Raw genomic sequence first — 19,421 nt, 5'->3', positions numbered from 1 at the left:
TTCTCTCCATTCAACGAAAACAAAACGTTAATTATTTGTTTTATTTTATAACACACCTACTTTTATTTCAAGTTATCCATCGTAAATCATTGACAAATGCTAGGCCGGGAAGCTAGGCCATTAAAAAGGCAGTGTTCCAACTTCAGACGTGGAGTAGAACAGTTATAGATCACATGCAAGTTGAATTCCGAATGCAATCAGTCAACAACGTCGCATGGCAAAAATTATCAAAATTTTACAGAAAGCTAAACGTGCATTAGTACCGTTCATTATCACCATGACACACTTTTAATGAGATATATAGGGCGAATTCCAATTGACCAATCAGGTGTGTTATAATAATATCAACCTACAAATATGTGAGGGGCATAGTTGAGACCTGTCTGTGTGCCATATTGCTTGTATCCTTTAGGAACGATAATATATAATTAATATTCCCATTGCCTGATCATCCATCGGAATTTGAGAACTTGAATTTGTTGTTAAAAAACCAACATGTACTGTACGATGTATAAGGATCGATTGAGTGTTTTATTTAACGAGGTGGAATAGAGTTAACTACCGTAGAAGATTAAAACTCATGAAAAATTCTGCCATTTCAACTCAATTTCAACAACATCCATTGTTTTCATAATAAGGTCATTTATGATGTAATCTTAGTTATTACATTTTGATGAACAATGTACAGTATATGTTATTATTCATTTTGAGCTACACATTTTATTTTTTTGTAATTTCAACAAATATTTATTTAGTTCCTGATTTAATCAATTTTAGACATTTCAAGGAATTTTTCATATATATTCACTAACATGTGATCTTGGTATATAAACTAAACTAAAAACCAAAGCACATACATACAGTTAAAAACACTTACATATTGAATAAATTGTGATATATGTTTTCTGGGTACTACAAGTAAATTCTCTTAATAATATGTTGGATTGCGTGAGTTGAACGGTTAAAGATGTATTGTCCCCAACAAAAACATGAAAAATGAAGATTAATTAAATCAGACTTTGAATAGGTTATTTTGTAGTTCTAAAAAATGAAAAAAAAAACAAAACAATGTTTAAAATGAATGAATAAATGGTTAAATTCAACCAAAAACCCATTGGCTGGCAGCCAATTTCCTTTTTTTTTGCTTTAAATTACAGTTTTTTCACTAGGTAAATAATTTTCCCAATTTTTGGTCAAGTGAATAATGATTCATTCGTTGGAATTTGGTGCTATACAAAAACTTGTATATTATTATTATTATTATCATAAAATACAGGCAACCAGTACAAGCATGTCAGATTACACTCGAATCACCTTATTTTTAATGATTTTAACCACTTCCAAAAAGCCTGCACAAATTTCATTTGCCACTGCACACAAAACTATTCTAAACAAAATGTATATATTTTTTGGTTATCCGCACTTGGCGGATAACCCCTTGTTATTGTCAGGATCTTTTTTTTTTTTTTCTATATTCTTCTTTCTTTCCCAGAATTTTGTGTCACGTGTATCTCAAATTCTGATCAACATTACATCGTATAATTTTGTCAGAAGATTTACCTCTATCTGTAGAAGTGCAGGACAGTTCGTTTTTTTACTTTAGAGTCGCGCAGCGTAAGCTACGCGCGATTTTATGAATTTTGCGTATTTAACATAGAGTAAAAACCAAAAGTCATTTTGTAATGACACTTGGTGAACATTTAAGTCATATCAAGGGCAAACTTTCTATGGATTAAAAATGGCATGTTTCACAGAAAGTTACGCGCGCACGCGCGTTTAAAATTTCAAAATGCGAAAAATCAACTTCTAATCAACTTTCTACGCGTTTCATGTCATTTTGAGCATTTCAAAAATTCCCACGCACGCGCAATGATTTTACGCGCGCGTGCGCATGTAGCGCAAACATATAATTTTTTCGCGTGATTTATGTTTTTTCAGCATTTTCTAGTAATTTTACCAACTTTTAAACAATTTCGACTTAAAATTACGTCATACGAGCACGTGGAATTGGATAATTTGCGTGCGTTTTTGATGAAAAAGTTCAAAAATTCGTCAAAATTATGCCTCTTTTTAAACAGTCATAGATTCTAAACTACAAGGTGAATTTTATTTTTTATTGCATATTCTGAAAGTAGATGAGTTGTAGATATCGAATCATGCATTGATATGGCTAACCGGATATTGTGACGTCATCGTATGGCCACTCGAATATAAAATATAGGATTTTTGTCTCTTTCGTCATAGCTCATCGCATTTAATAGAGCGCATCTCCACTTATCCGTATTTCATTTTCCCCATGTTTTTATATTGTCTAGGTCAATCAACTATCTTTCGCATGAGTTAAAAATATTTTAATTTTTATGACGTCATCATGTCTAAAAATGTAAATAACGTGGGTCACCTATTTTCATCTTGACAGTAAATTTCAATCTGTTATAGCTCGTCAGAATAAAAAGTGATAATCATGAGTAAAACATTTTCTGAAAGCTATTGGATTGTAGATACAAATTCATGTAAATATTTTGCCAATCAGATGTTGTGACGTCATCATATGGGCAGTTGAATTCAAAAAGTTATATTTTCATCTCTTGCGTAAAAGTTCATTGCGTTTAAACGAGAGCGCATCTCTCTTTTACGTGCCCAAAATTCTTCAAATTTGTATTAATGTAATTATTTAGATAATTATCTTCTAAAATTGTTATCTTTATATGTCAATTTGATGATGTCATCGTGTTAATAATTGGATTTAAAAGATGGGTGTCGTAATTTTGTCTATGCTACACTGTATATAACATATACAGTTTATTCTGTAAAATATTGTAATATGGTGTATGCTACATAATAGGTACAATTCAGCACTGTAAACATATTTATTTCATGTCATTGGATGGCATAATAATTTTGGAGGTTCATATAGTTAAGTATGTGCATGTTGCGTTTGCGCGGATAACCCGAACTCGTCACAGTGACGAGTTCAAATCTAGTTTAAACTTGTTTTTTCTAATTGAAAAGATAAAATTAAACATCTATCGTATTATAGTAAAAAGCTTTTTTATATAATTTTTGTAAAAGGTGATACAATTTTCATGCAAATTCTTATCAGATACAAATCAATGTATAGTTTTTAGCCATTGCTATGAAAAAAAAAAAGATTTGTATATTTTAGTAGCATTTCAAATTTACTTACTTTACTTTAAATTAGTCTCTTGAATAAAATTATTGCTCATTTAAAATAATTGAAAATAATTGTTATTCAGGCTATGCATAACTTCCACTATAGCTAGATTTTTGTGTGATGTGAAGGTTTTTGAATTTAAGACTGTACCTATATATAATACTACATAGTAAATAATAATACTGTGTACTAACTAACATAAATTGGTAATCTAAATTGACTTAATAAAGCTTAATTTAAAAATAAGCATAATAGCATAATAAGTATAAATCGAAGGGCGCTTACTGTATAACATTGCAATTAAATTTAATGACAAACACAAGGATTGAAATTTGATACAATCATGAAACAATTTCCAAGAAAAAAAAATTCTCGTTTTTTTTGCGATTAAATTTAAATAGTATTATTAATAAAATTCATTTTCTGTGTAACTTCGATAGAAAAAAAAGTAATTTCCTGATCTTGTTCAAGGTATAATTCATGTCAAATCAGAACCCCACACTTGTTAAATATGTTGTTGATCTGGTTAGTCAGTAGGTTACTTAATTCCTTTGGCTGCTAACTCCTCCCTTACTCGACTCAAATAAGTTGGATCTGGATAACCGTACCTACATTAAATTTTAAAAAAGATAAGAATGGAAACCACGAACTTGTAGAAAATGATAAATATTATTACATATAATTCATACAGTTCAATTCATAGAATTACAAAGAAATGATGATATAGAATGATGGTACTCTAGGTATAGGAAGGTTACCTGTATACAGTGACAATGTTTTGGTTTTTTTTTGTAATTTGACCTGAGGTTTGAGGTTGACCAATTGATGGCAGAGCATTTGACACTTGTAGTGTCATGAATAAAGTCAAAAACTTTTGTAATAACTACAATAATAATAATAATAATATGTTTAATCAAATATTAAATTTAATACAAACAAGACGATCTTCAATTGAGAATGATCAAGTACTGTACTTACGGTTCACCAGACATGGAGGTTTTATGATGAATGTCATTCCAGATCACAGCATTTTGAGTACCAGTCGTTATAGATGTTCCGATTGTAAATATAAGCCTAGCATCAAATGCCTTTCGTAAAAGACCTGCAACATGCCTTCCTTCCTGGTTGTCTGGGAGGTAAGCAGTGCGGGTTGTTCCATAATATCGTTGTCCTGGATTTGGATGCTCACTCTAGACAAATACATACAGAAAACATTGATTTTAATAAGTTAAGTTAAATTGCAGCAGGTTAAAATAAATCTATCGATTGAGTATTAATTGAGATTGTAGTTGTTGTTTAAAAATGTGTAAAAATCAATATTAAAAATGAATACCATTTGAATTCCAGGAGGAATATTGTAATCAATTCTAAGGCTTCTACATCTTGAATAACCAGGTAGGTTATATCGTTGAACACTTATCGTCATATGTCCTGGAGGCTGGTTTCCTTTTAGTACTCCCAAAATCATTCCACAGGTTGGACACACATTTCTATGTTGTAATGCTCTGTCAATGCAATTTCTACAGAACTTGTGCCCACAAGGGAGCTGCTTCTTGACTGTTTCAGTCAATACATCAAAGCAAATTGGACATTCTTCCACTTCATCCTTTTTTGCTGGAGTTTTGTTTCCTTTCAATGCTTTCACATTCCCTCTACACATTGGACACACTTTTCTATGTTTCAATTCGTCATCTATGCAATTACTACAGAACTTGTGTCCACATTGGAGCTTCTTGACTGGTTCAGTCAGTACATCCAAGCAAATCGGACATTCTTCCACTTCAGTTTTCTTGCCAGATTGCTGCCACTTATTGAACACATCTTGGATTTCAGAAGTTGCTTCTACATCAATATTTACAAGATGAATTTCTTTGATGGTGCTTGCACGATGTTTACCATTCTTCACAAAGAGTAAAATGGAATTGAGTAATGACTGTGCACATTCAGCTTTGTTTCCACCAAAAATTCCTGAACTTATCAAAGGAATTGCTATGGACGTAACCTCAAGGTCAAATGCATATTTTAGGCAATTCAGAAATGTCTTTTCAAGACAATCAACAAATTCATCTTCATTTTTATATTCATTTCTACGTGGTCCCACAGCATGTATAACATATCTTGCTTTCAAATTGTATCCATCAGTGTGCAATACTTCTGTAACATTTAAATAACGTTTTCTTCCTTTTAATTTTTGTTGGCCTTCTTCATGAAGTTGTCTGCCAGCTTTATCAGCGATAGCTCTTGCAACGCCACTTCCATGCTGAAGTTGACCATTAGCTGCATTAACTATCACATCAATATTTTCTTCTGTAATATCACCTTGTCTTACAGTCACTGCGATTCCACCTGGTAATGTAAACTTCACATCAGAGAGAATTACTCCGTCATCACTTCTAGACCTACTGGAAGATGCACTTGTAGCTGTACCAAGGTAACTTGCTAATGACCGTTCAAGCTGATCAGTTACATACTCCATTACTTTGTCTACATCTGCTTTGTTGTATAACACAAGTTTTCCATCACGTAGATACTCTCCATTAACTTTAAGAGTCTTGAAGATGTTGGTCTTCAGGGTTGGGTCTAGCAAATGTGCAACTTCACCAAGCTCAAAAATGGATGCCTCCTCTAAGTGTCCTACCTAAAATGTACAGATTATATGTATATTTGAGCAACATTTAAATTGTAAATAATAAACAAATATTTAGCACAAGGAAAATGTAGGTCAAATGAAAACCGCTATGAAATAACTAATACAAGGAACCATCACTACAGCAGTGATATTTATTTATTTATTTTTTATTTATTTTTTATTTGGTGGATTCCCTGAGAAACCACAAAATAGCAAACACAAATGGATAAATCAATACTCACCTTGAAAGGAGATATCTTTAAAATGTGTCCTGTCTTTTTATTTGATATCTTCGTGGCCTCTATCAGAGAGCTGGCAACTAAGATAGCAATAATATGAAATATATTATATTACAATTAATAAAAATTAAAACGACAATACTCAACATATAAAACAACAGTACTATTATGATTGTACAAAAAAAAAAATCTGAAATCAGTTAAACCCAGTTTCCGCAGGAACTTTATCGGTTAATTATCGGTTAATTTTTAGTTTCGGTGAAACAAAATTGATGAAACTTAATACTTTGAGAAGATAACTTACCTGCTGGTTGATAAAAAACAGCCAATGCTTTTTCTTCACATTTCCCAAATGGGTATATAATCTTTAGAACATCTCCGCCTCCACGGTTTTTTACCTGCAGGGTTAACTCTATTTTGTCACTAGTAGTCTCATGAGATTTAAACTTTTCAAAATTTGTTACAATTACACATTGAGACAGACTAGACTCCTCTTCATCCTGCAGATACAAACATAACATTTTTGCTAAAACAAAGTCAATAAATTTAATACATAATTCAATCAATAATAATATTTATTTTATATAAAGATGTATTGTTCCCCAAAAACATTAAAAACTAATAAAAATAATAAATAAAGATTTTGAATAGGCCATTTTTTAGTTTGAATAAAGTTAATCACTGTCTTAGAAAAACAAATTTAAAGAATAATGTTTTCACAAAAGACAACATGAACGGTTAAATTCAACCAAAAACCCATTGACTTCCAGTCAATTTGACTATTTTTTTGCGTTGAATTACAGTTTTTTTGATCCAATTTGTGGTCAAAGTGAATAACAAGCAGATCTGATAACAAGTGACATTAAAATGGCAAATTAAAAGAAAAACATTTTAAAAATTATTTTTTTCGAGGAGACAAGATCGTTAATAATGTTATAAAGGAGAAAAATTATTTCACCTTGAGTTGATTATTCAGCCATTTCTCTAGTTCAGCATTAACATAAGTTTCCACTTTTTTGGTAGTGTTTTGATTGTCCAAATATAGTAACTTCATATCACCCAATTCATAATATTGCATCGGTAATTTGTCCAGTACTTTGGGAATAATAGGAAGTAATTGACTACCATCCAACATAACCGCTTCTTTTTGATGACCCACCTGAATTATAAATTGAAAACGAGGTACAGTATTTTAAAATCAAAGTTAAATTATATTATACAAATCTTCCTTGTATTTTGTATTCTAAACTATGTATTTTATCTGTATTTTAAATGATGTGTTTTATTTGTATTTTACAAAATGTTAACCTTTTTAAGTCATATTTATATTTTTATGTGAACAAACAAAAATAATTTCAAATTATGATTTTACTGTGTTAGACCATGAATAAATAAATGAATGAGTACTTAAAAATAGAATTGGCTCCCATTTTTAATAAACTAGTTTTATATTTTGATCACTTCATATTTTAACTCAACATGATATTTTGATTATTTTATCTAGATTATAAAGATCCTAATAGAATTAAACACATTACAATCAAACACAATGGTAGAATACAAGTCCCAATAACTAAGACAAACAGAACAAGATATGCCTTTGTTGCAAGTGCCATCCATATTATTAACTCACATCACCATCGATAAAATACTGTATTTTAATTAAGAATATGTAAATGAAACTTTTTAAACTACAAGCGTTTATGCATTTTATCGTATTTTAACTTTTAACTTCCAAATTGTAACCACTTTTAAAACTTTTTTGTGCAATAATGTGTGTGGATGTCAGAAGCTGAATTTATTTGATTATTGAGATCTACTTTACTGAGGGAGGGATGTTTTTATTTTATCGTTTATGCCCAGTATGTTTCACTTCCACGGACGTTTATTTTGACTAGCGTCATTGTAATTAACAAGCGAGTGAGTTGAGACCCTGCCTTGAGAAAGAGACAAGACGTGTCTGGCAGAGACAGATGAATTTAATTCTTTACTATTTTATGAGCATGTAACTCGATGTAATTCAAGAAAGACAACTGTGTACCAGAGTGAAATTGGCTCTTGATTGTTTGGCTACTTGTACAAGGGTATTGCAGGTTTGGTTTTGATTTTTTAGTTGCTTAATTAAGTTATGTTGTCATTCTTATCTTAGTTAGAGAGTATCTGGGATACAGTACTTTGAATTTTATATGAGCTCCAACAGTTATGTATTGTGAATAATATGAGATAAGTAACATGGAGACACATGCAGTTAAGCCCATGGATTATATGTGTATTGAGGTATTGATAATTTGTGATAAGTTCTATTCTACTGATTATTAATGAGTATGGGGTGAAGAGATCTATGAGAGATCAGGTTAACCTTTCAATTGGGGATTAAAGATTAATAAAATTAGACCTTAAATAGGCCATTTTGAAGTTTTAATAAAGTTATTCACTTCTGTAAAATTATTTCACTATAATATAAAAAGACAAACGTAACTAACCAAACACCATTGTCCAACAGACAATTTAAGTATTTTTTGCTTTAAATTACATTTTTTCAGATAAATCATTTTTTTTTTCGGTTTACAACTGGTCTATTCAATTGACTCGCACAATATTAGTATTACTATTTTAAAGAAATTTAAAATTGCAATTTTCATTTTAATTTCTAGTCTTTGTGAAGAGACACTTACTTCAATTGACCTTATTTGCAGATTGACCTTACTTCCAGGCCAGCTTGTTTCATTACCAATCAAAGATCTTGCAACTGGATGTAGGGAAAAAAAAAATGATACATATATATAGTATTATATTTGCCTTATTATTAGGTCTCAACTTTTCAATCATTTCATACAATAATCTAGATCTTACAAACAGTACTGTATAGAAATTGTATAGGAATGTGTCCCTGTCTCACAAACCATTTTAAACATGTCTTAGATAAATAATAATAGATCTGTGCAGGAAAAATATTTTACCTTTTTGCTCACTAAATATCACAATTGCTTTATTTTGCATTGTTTTAACATGCTCTATTTCACCACCTCCATTATTAGGTTTGTGAAGTATCATTGCTAACTGGTATTTCGTCTCTCCAGGTGATTCATATTCTCTAAACCCCTCCACCACTACAGCGTTTTTTAAGCTTATTCTAGCATTCTGCTTTAAAAAAATATAAACATACCATATTATTATTAGATACAACAAAAAATTACAACATTCTACAGTATTATTCAATAATAGCTCAATATTTCGGTATTTATTATAATGATAATAATAGCCTGGTAACGTTTGTGGAGGACCTGGATGTAATTTTGTTTTTTGGGGTATTTATTTATTATCTCATTTTGCTTTTGATGTTGTTTGTACAAGTTTGCAAGTGTACAGTGCTATATAAATTAGTGCTTAATAAAGAAATAAAATTAAAGAATAAATGTAAAATCTACTTAAATAACATAAACATTAAATAATTTCCTGTTTTTGAGATGCACAAAATGATTTATGGTTAGAATTGTTTAAAATTTACCCACACCCAATAAGTTTTAATTTGCAAGTCTTACAACTAAATTCTCTCATGTCTGGGGTCATAAACACATTTTTATTCAATTCCAATAATTCAATATTTTCAAGAACAGTTTGATGACAAAATAATGCACCCATTACACTTACATGTGTCTTGATTTGTTTTTCAGTACTGTTCTGGGCAACTTCACTACTTGTTGGAGGTTTTGACCAATTTACTGCATTTATTTGACTCATTATTTCCTGGGTAGCTTCAGAATCAATATTAACAAGCCTTATTTCTTTTAAACATCTTGCCTTGTCCACTTTTACAAACTCCTTAAGAGAAACTGCCAGTGCCTTTGCACATTGTTGCTTATTTCCTCCAAAATTCCCAGAGCTAATGAGTGGAATAGAAATGGATGAGGCTTCAAGATTTGAATCTGCATACTCAAGGCAATTAAAAAACGTCATCTCTAGGAGAGCCTGGAATGCTTGTTTCATTTTAGATGTTGGTCCAACAGCATGTATGACATATTTTGCTGTGAGATTGTATCCACGGGTATGCAACACTTCTCCTACTCCTAACTGGTGATCTTTAAGACTTCTTAACTTTTGCTGTCCTTCTTTGTTAATTTCGTTACCAGCTTTCACTGCAATTGCTTTTGCAACACCACCGTTATGTTTAAGTTCGCCATTCGCTGCATTAACAATGACGTCAGAATCTTCTACGGTAATGTCACCACATTTTATAATGATTTTGATCTCTCTTCCAACATTAATCTCTGAAAGTAGTGGATCAGATGAACTTTCTGATAACCCTGCTTGATCACTGGCAATTTTAAGATGTCTCTCTTCAACAGGAATTCCTAATTCTTGTTTAAATATTTTCTTTGCTTGTTTTACATCATTTTCCTCTCCAACAAACACTACATAATTATCGTCAGGTAGAAGTAATATGTTTTTGTTTGCGTTTCTTGTGGTTTTTAAGGCCTTTTTGATGTCTCTTGGGGGTTTCTTTTCGACAGAAACTTTCTGACATTGTACACTATTATGTACTGTTTGGTAAAGATCAATGAATTTAGCTTCACCTGAAGATCTATTTTGTTCATCTCCATCTCTTTTAGATACAACTCCAAGATTCTGTTCAAATTTATCCTTAAGCCATACGATGTTGACCTTATATTTTTTTTCAATTTCTTTAAGTTCTTTTTCTTTGAATTTAATTAGGAATTGATATATTTCATTGTGCACTGTAAGATAACCTGATCTATCTACCGTTTTCTTTGAAGCAACTTTAGCTGTTTTTTGTTGGCTTTCATCAATGTTCTTTTGCCGTTTCTCATCAGGTTTTCTTTGATCACCTTTCTGATTCTTGGTATCTGCGTTGGCCTTACTTTTTTCTTTAGAATAATTAACATTTGATTCAACCATGTTTGGGTTTTGGATGTTATGACTTGGTAAATTACCTTGTTTCTTTCCATCATTAACTTTTCCTTGATTTGGTTGACCTGCATTATCTGTAGGCCTATGTCCATCCTTGTCCCCCTCATTGTGAGTACCTGATCTATCTACATCTTGTTTTTTAACTTTTTTTTGTTGGTTTTGTGAACTTGCATCACCATTTTTATGCAGCTTCCCTCCAGGTTTTGATTCACATGCATTATCTATTTGTCCATTCCTTTCCTCCCCCTCCATCCCCTTCCCTTTTAAAATGATTTGCTTGAACTCAGTAGAACTTACTGCATTTTCCTTATCATCTTCAGCATCTTGCAAATTTTCCTCCTTCCCTTGATGTGTGTGGCCTGCATTATCAATTTGATCTATTGAGGTTCTTTCTTTACTTTCTTTACATGTAGCCTGCATATTTCCAACCTCTTTGTCATCACCAACACCACTTATACTACTAGGAATACTCTGATGTGTATTTCCTTTTTCTGATGTTGCTTTAGCGCCTTTGCTCTGAGTGACATGTTTATCAGCTGTTACCTTTCTTCTGTGTTGTGCTTCATTTTTACCATTTTGAGTACTATGGGATTGTTCATCTATTACAGGATCTACGGTCTTGTGGTTTTGTCTATTTGTGCCCTCTGTATGGCTACTGTTGTCACCTTCTTTGTATAGATCCTCATCATCCTCCTCATCTACAGGCTTGTGGTTTTGTCCATTTGTGCCATCTGTATCGCTACTATTGTCACCTTCTTCGTATAGATCCTCATCATCTTCCTCATCTACAGTCTTGTGGTTTTGTCCATTTGTGCCATCTGTATGGCTACTATTGTCACCTTCTTCGTATAGATCCTCATCATCCTTCTCATCTACAGTCTTGTTGTTTTGTCCATTTGTGCCATCTGTATCGCTACTATTGTCACCTTTCCCGTATAGATCTTTATCCTCATTACCACCAGTCTTGATCTTCTTAACCTGTTCCCTTTGATCATTCTTGACATCAATTTTGTTAGTCCCACACTCGCTCTCTTTGTCATCTTTACTTCCACTTTTTTTGGCTTGATCACTTGTTACATTGCTGATATTTGACTCTGGTTCTGTGGGTGTGTCTTTCTTATCATTTTCCTCCTTCTCTTTATATGTGTGACCTCCATTATCAACCTGATCTTTTGAGATTCTTTCTTTCTTCTCTGGTTCAGTGGGTGTGTCTTTCTTATCATTTTCCTCCTTCCCTTTATATGTGTGACCTCCATTATCAATTTGATCTTTTGAGATTCTTTCTTTCTTCTCTGGTTCAGTGGGCGTGTCTTTCTTATCATTTTCCTCATTCACTTTTGGGGATGACTTTCCGTTTGCATTTTCTTGCTGGTCTCCTAAAGTAGCAGTTGTTTCTTTATCATGCTCTTCCTTCACAAGAGTGTCTGTAATATGAACAATCAGTTACTATTATTCTGTACACATATCATTAAACATTAATTTTGATACACACATCTATGGCAAAACAAATATGAATAAATGTAAATACATCTTAGAAGTCCAAACTTTGTAAAGTTTGAATAAATTGCATATCTGTACACTGAGGTTAACATTATATATAGCCTTACAATATCATAGTATACAGTAAAACACATTATATAGGCTTTTTGTGAACTAACCCACCTGGATCTTCTTGTGAGGTGATGAGCTTCCTTTCTATTACCTGTTGTGAAGGTTCAATAGATTTGTACTTTCCTTTCAACTGCCTTTTTAATTCTTCTGAGACATCATCAAGAATTTCTTCAAATTTACAACAAATAATGAATCTGTTTTCTGTCAGGGTCACTATATGTTCTTTCCATCGTTGTTGAAAGTATTTTGTAATGTCAGGAAAAAGTCCTTGAAATTTTACAAACTCCCCTCTATCAACCAGTGGAATCTAAAAATTAATATAACAAAAATATGTCCTTGTGACCAGATAGGCTAATCATATAAAACAAAAGGATTTGAGCTAAGAAAAGATACCATACCATACTAAAAATGCATATGTAAAAAAAAAAGTGCATATTTACCTGTAACTTACTGCATTCAATGAGTTGATCACTTTTTGTCATTTTTATAAACTTGTTGACATCTGTAAATAAAGCAAGTGCATTTGTTAATAAGGCAGAAAACAAATATGATACATTATCAGCACCTACAATAATTAAAGAAGATAACAGCAGGATGTTGGTTGTTGGCTACCATTTTGTTGCTGTTGTATTGTATTACCATGGTATTACAGTGTATGGTAAAGTGGTGAAATATGGCTGATAAGCAAGCTGATATGCACATAGGAAACACTCACCTGTTTCATCATCAAATACAACAATACCGCCTTCTTTCGTGACACTGGTAGTTGAACTTCCCGATTTCAAACACTTTGAAATTTCATCGTTTATGTTACATTCTTTGTTTTCTTTTGCAGTGACAACAACACTGCAAGCGATAACATCTCCCTCTATCTGATGTGATGCACCAAGGGAATCCTCTCTATGAAGAATTACAAAGCTGTCATCACTACTGCCACTGTCACTAGCTGCTGAACTTGGTGGGGGTACTTTGCTACTTTTGAGATCTGTAAGCCATCTTTGTAGGTTTGTAGTAATATTCTCTTTAACCTTCAGAATACTTTCTTGCGTTTCAGATACATAGCAATGCTCATCATCAAAGTATTTAACATCATCTTCACATTGAATGCTTGGTGAATGAGACAACAAATTAGCTACAACTGGATCAATTTTAGTGAAGTACACAGTGCATGTCTTTATTACCTGAAAATAAAAACCCAAGATATTTCAAGTAAGGCTAATCTCACCTTTATTGTACAGTAATAGGCATTTTATGTTTTGGACTCCAGGTTAATAGTAATAGCCAATAAACCAAGTCAATGCTCATTTTAATAAATTACCAATCTCATTTTGTTAATTCTCTCACAAATTATTTTTATTATTTGTTGTTATAATTATTTTAATTTTATAAATGTTTAATTTAGGATTGGTTTATTGAATTCTATTAAAAAAAAATGCTATTTGAATTTAAAGGACAACTTTACCGAGGACCATATTTCAACAATGTATTAAGGATGTACATATGATTTCAGAACCATCGCAAAATTTACGTCATGAGTTTTCTGGCAAAGTCTGGCAAATCGCAAAAATTTCTAGAAACACACTTTGTAAATAAATCGTAAAAAATATAAATGTTGATTTTTTTTTATTGTTTATTTGCTTATCTGGCGATGGCTGTACGGCGAGCGTGTGCAGCAATATCTTCAATCTCGCGGTTGTTCTGAAATCATATGTACATCCCTAATACGTTGTAAAAATATGGTCCTCGGTCAAGTTGTCCTTTAATTATTACAGTTACAACACAAATTTTACTTATAATTTAGGTAAATACGTCTACTTTGCTTTTGAAAGAAGAAACCATTATCTTAAGTTATAGTTATTTTTTATTTGTTTGTATTAGGCCAATATACATTGAACTAATAAATTCCCTGAAAAGGGAAAGAAGAAAAAAGTATTCTTATTGTTGTTGTTGACATCGTCATTGTTATTATTGTTATTAATTAATTCACAATCAATAAATCCCGTAACTAAATAATGCTATGAAAAAATGACCAACTGTACCTCAATTTTGTCAAACTTTAGTCCTGTTTTCTTCCTTATCTCTTTCATATCTATGGAACAAATAAGGAAGAATGAAAAGTAAATAAAGCAGACAATTACATCACACATTTCAAAGTATTATATATGATAAGATAATTAGGCTCAAATTCCATGTTTTCAGATACTCAGGGTGTTTTATATAGACAGTAATAATTGTCCCTATTGGATTGAATTAACAACATCTATACATGGGGTACAGTTGTTTAACATATTATTATGAACATAAGCAGAAAGTTAAGAACAATGAATAACTAACTTAGCAATGGAGTACATTAACCCATTTGGAGATTCAATTTGTTTAGATTTATAATATAGCATTTTTAGATGAGTAAATTGTTACTATAAAAATATTACAATTGATTTAAGCTGAACTGAGGCGTTACTATAGACAGGAACATCTAATAATATACTACAGTCAACTCTCCCAATATCGGACACCTTTGGGCTGCCAATATGTCTGGTTTTTCACTGATGAATGAATGAATGGAAGTCTGGTATTCGGAATGTGTTTTCAAAGGTCAAAGGGAATTTGGGACCTATTGGACCTCAAGAAAAGTCTGGTATTGGGAGAGTCGGCTGTATTACCTTTTGCATCGTTAAACTGCACTATAGCTATATCTCGCTTGGTTCCAACTGGATACATGAGGCCATGTAAATGATATTTTGATGGGAGTGCATTAAAGATTTGCATGAGGTGCCCAATGGTTGCCTCATCATCCTCCTTCACATCAAAACCCTTAAAAATCAATCCAGCTTCAACAGGTAAATGTCGCACCTGATTCTAAATTTTGTAATAATAGTTAAAAAGAATTAGTGACATTTATACATCTTGTGGCAGAACCACTATTTGACCGACCGTGCATTAAAAACTGCTTGGAAAATTTTAGACATTTTGTTTTCATTTTTAAAGATGCAAATGATGTTCAGTAACTGAAATAAAAAAAACAACAATAAAGAATAGAGAAAATATATACGGTAAATACAGTACAGTATTACTAGTACTAAACATTTATTTTTGTATTTTGTTCACACCAAATCCATTTATCAAGCCATGACCAGTTATTCAGCTGTTGTTCACACAGTACATGGTCACCATAACTGAATTGATTCTATTTTTAGAATCTGTATTTTTTAAAAATCATTACCAAGAATTATCTACTGCATTATTAAACAAATAAAGAACAAATATTAACCCGAAAATTATAATACAGTATGAAATAATATGGAATTCTTCTTGCCTAGGACTGAAACTACTACTAGCCTATCTACTACTCCTCCTAATAATGTGATTTTAGAATGCTAATATCTTCAATAAAGATATTTAAAGGCTAGTACTAATACTACTATTATTTTATTATTCTTTATTATCAAATATATATATACATATAAAATTCAATTATGTCTACGATCTAGGTGTTCTCTCCATGAGTTAGCGTAGGACAATTTTTTATAGTTGACAATAGATTGTGGGAAAAATGACTTATTATAGCGTTTAGTACGGTTTTGAGGTAGAAGGATACAAATATTAGATGGAAGAAAAGTGTATTCCTTATGGAGGGGGTGGTCTGTTTGGGAGAGTATACATTTTACCAAGGAGAGAACACTAATTAAGTACGGATACATCATCTCCAATAACCAGCCCTTCTGGTAATTTTATTTAATAATTCCTTATCTTTTCCATATAAACAAGCCTCCCAGATAATTCTACAAAAAGAGATAACAAGTATGGTCGACTGGTAGAAACATTATAAGAATTATTATATTATTATTATAACATTAAATTTCCTAAGTTGTCTTAAAAGATATAGATAGCCGTTGTTGTCCCTTTTATAGAGTTTTTGAATGTAGTAGTACACTAGTAGTTAGCCTTTATAGTACTATGATGAGCTCCTGGCCCAGACTAGTTGTAGTATAGAGTACGTGCGTAGCCTGCTGCTAGACCTAACTGTCTCTCTACTAGCACTGTTAAGTAACTGTACCAACCTGGCCCAATATAAAGAAAGAAGATATTTTACTTACTTTTTCTGAAGTAGCCATTGCTACAACCAAACAACCACCTTCGATATGAGTTGAGTAGGACACAAATTAGCTCTTTTATGATAATATTCTATCAAAATGATAAGAAAATTATGTAGGCCTTGTCAATAAAAATTAATGTCGTCGCTACCTGATAATCTGGAAATTCCCAAATAAAAAAAAACTAAACGTCCAAGCTCTATGATTGGCTACTGGATCCAAATGAATAATCATGAATTCTGAACCAATCATAATGGTTATAAGTGATTATATTAGGAAATGACGTCATGATTTATACACAATGAAACGCCACTAGTACCGCGTTTTTGGAAGAGTCAATGCTATTCGAACATTTTTATTCAGTTTTACAAAGCTCAGATATTTTCAATTTTATCCTGTATTTACGATGATTATGCAGACCTATATGCTCATCAATAATATCTGTAAAATATCTTTATTTTGTCTCTCATGAATTGACGTTCATTTCAGGTATCCTCATAACAGAGTACTGAATTACAAATGACGTAATTTTAACGTATCTTTAAAACAATATTTATTACTAATATAGATTCAATTACAGTAATTGTCTCTTCTAATTTTTCATTTCAACCATCTTATTTAATATTATTCCGTTTGAATCTGACAACTTAGTTTTTATATTTATTTATTTTATACTGTAGAACTGTCTGGTTCTCCTGTCGTTTTGGACTCAAAAACATCGTCAGTGGCGTCATTCTCTTTACTAACTTCTTCCACGATTCTTAAGTATCTACACTTCTTAAGATCTTCCCAGTCTTCATCAGTCAGTGTATTGCCGACGACCGATTGACCATTACTTCCTCCAGCAGTGGACTTTGCCATTGACCACACCCTTGCTTTTGGTTTGTAGATGTAACTATTATGAATTGGAGGTAGAATCATTGGTGGTAGTTGCATCCCTAGTTTGTTCGTATCTGTTGATGTTGGTTCCTGGTGAATTCCTAGAACACTGCTTCTTGTTGAACACGCTTTCGACCGATACGGCGTGTTTAACGAGTACACGCGGCTTACTTTTCGTTTCTTTTCATCGGAATTCCAAAAGTTCGGTGTTTCTGTATCAGAACATACCGACTCCGCACACGTTCTGTCCAAAAAGTCTTTAATTTTTCGCTGCGTTTCTTTCATGTTTTCCTCTTCTTCGACCACGATTTGCGGTTTTTCAAGTTCATTATTATAGAAAAACAATTCCGAGTCGTTTAATTCCATCTGTAGTCCTAATAAATGATCATGTCTGGTATTGGAAAAAGACCGTCCGTGTTTTCCTATTAGTGGATGTTCCTGTCTGGTATTGGAAGAAGACCGTCCGTGTTGTCCTATTAGTGGATGTTCCTGTTCAATATGGGCTCTTAATAAAGCTCTAGAATCTAACCGAGTCTTCTGGACGTTGAGTTCTCCTCTGTTCATTGTTATCGAAGGAGGGTTTACAACAACTGGTTCACAAAATGATTTGTGATCAAATTTGTTTTTTAGTAAACCTTTGCGAAATTGCTTCCTGTGATGAGGGGATAACTGTATGTTTTGCTTCGAAATAATGTTTTTGGGAAGTTCTGGAACAGTTTTGCTATCGAGTTTTGAACTAAAATTACGAGAACATCCCTTGGGATCCAGTGATGTCCTTGGTCCGGTTTTCATTCCACCCGCAGGGAGCAACGTGGCGCTAGCAGACGGTAGTGCCGATGTAAAAATCTTCGATTTTCGATTGGTTGTTTTTCGAAATTTAGCGTTTTCCAGTCGGTTTATGTATAGAAATTGTTTTGTTTCTTCGTCTTCAAAGTTGATACAAGGCGAACGTTTGTTGATAAAAGTTCGTTGCATGACTTTCATCGACGTGGCATAAGCACGAATTTCACGTTGTATAGCTAAAGCTCTCTTTCTAAATCGTTCTCTCTCCACCGAATTACTTGTAACTACTTCACGGGATGATGATTTGGTCCCAGTTTCAAGTTCTACATCAGCCATCTTAAAAAAATGTTCACTTTAAATGTGTTTCTAAATGAAATGCTCAAAACACGATGTAAGCGGTAATGAATGGAACACAACCGAGAGTTCACCAAGGGTGAAATTGTACACCTCCTTTCCTTGTCCAAAAAAAAATTGGAATCGTCAATTGTATAGAAGGGAATTATTTCAAATAATTTTACTACAGTATACTCACCACTTTATCAAGACACATTAAATAATCATGATTTATGCAATTTTACATGTAAAACAATGAGAAGAAGTCGGATCATTTTGTAACATAAGTTATGATGTGACGACTTAAATTGTTTCTGTTTGTGGTTTCTCTACTGAAAATAGAATATTCGTTGTAATGTTTTATAAATTAAGTCAAGGTCCTCGATGCGGTTAGGAAACAAAATTCAGAACATATTTGTATGTGGTTACGCAAATAATGATGTAATATACATTTTAAATGTATTTTATTTATTTTTTTTGCATTTAGTTGAATTGAATAAAAAAAGCCTGTTTCTGACTGAGTTGTGTAAATAAACCTACTTACTACTTAGTAAAAGATGCTCGGAGGTATGCCTCTATATGGAGTTATTATACTTCCATATAAGTGAACGATGAGAAATTCAATGTGTAAATTATTTATGGGCTTTTGGGGTATTTTGTGTAATATACGGTAGAGTAGGCCTACTGTAGTAGTACTAGATCATCCAGCACAACTATAAATTGATGAAATGAAATAACTTTACAAATAT

The 19,421-nt window shown here is 32.2% G+C and overlaps 1 protein-coding gene across 2 annotated transcripts; it reads right to left on the bottom strand.

The window, feature by feature from the left end:
• Positions 1–2,990: 2,990 nt before the first annotated feature.
• On the bottom strand, positions 2,991–16,792 carry LOC144838438 (uncharacterized). Of its 2 annotated transcripts, none has more exons than XM_078693796.1 (15): positions 16,681–16,792; positions 15,247–15,442; positions 14,623–14,672; positions 13,299–13,764; positions 13,024–13,085; positions 12,635–12,890; positions 9,695–12,396; positions 9,004–9,187; positions 8,719–8,792; positions 7,002–7,202; positions 6,348–6,543; positions 6,047–6,123; positions 4,509–5,813; positions 4,154–4,365; positions 2,991–3,783 (listed from the first exon to the last, which is right to left on the bottom strand). In XM_078693796.1, exons 1-15 carry the CDS (start codon positions 16,696–16,698, stop codon positions 3,714–3,716), a joined length of 6,069 nt encoding a protein of 2,022 aa, XP_078549922.1. In that variant the 5' UTR covers positions 16,699–16,792; the 3' UTR covers positions 2,991–3,713. The 2 variants fall into 2 exon arrangements, with proteins under 2 accessions (XP_078549922.1, XP_078549923.1); XM_078693797.1 differs by having other exon boundaries at positions 9,004–9,184.
• Between the last annotated feature and the right edge of the window lie 2,629 nt (positions 16,793–19,421).

The sequence above is a fragment of the Antedon bifida genome, chromosome 3 (genome assembly GCF_963402885.1).
Source record: "Antedon bifida chromosome 3, ecAntBifi1.1, whole genome shotgun sequence".
Classification (NCBI taxonomy): Eukaryota; Metazoa; Echinodermata; class Crinoidea; order Comatulida; family Antedonidae; genus Antedon; species Antedon bifida.
This window is presented reverse-complemented; position numbering and strand designations above follow the sequence as displayed.

Coding starts and splice junctions, on each gene's coding strand:
- LOC144838438 (XM_078693796.1), bottom strand. Junction 13,765..14,622: donor TAAAGTTTGACAAAATTGAG/GTACAGTTGGTC, acceptor TTTTATTTTCAG/GTAATAAAGACATGCACTGT. Junction 13,086..13,298: donor TGTATTTGATGATGAAACAG/GTGAGTGTTTCC, acceptor CTTTATTTACAG/ATGTCAACAAGTTTATAAAA.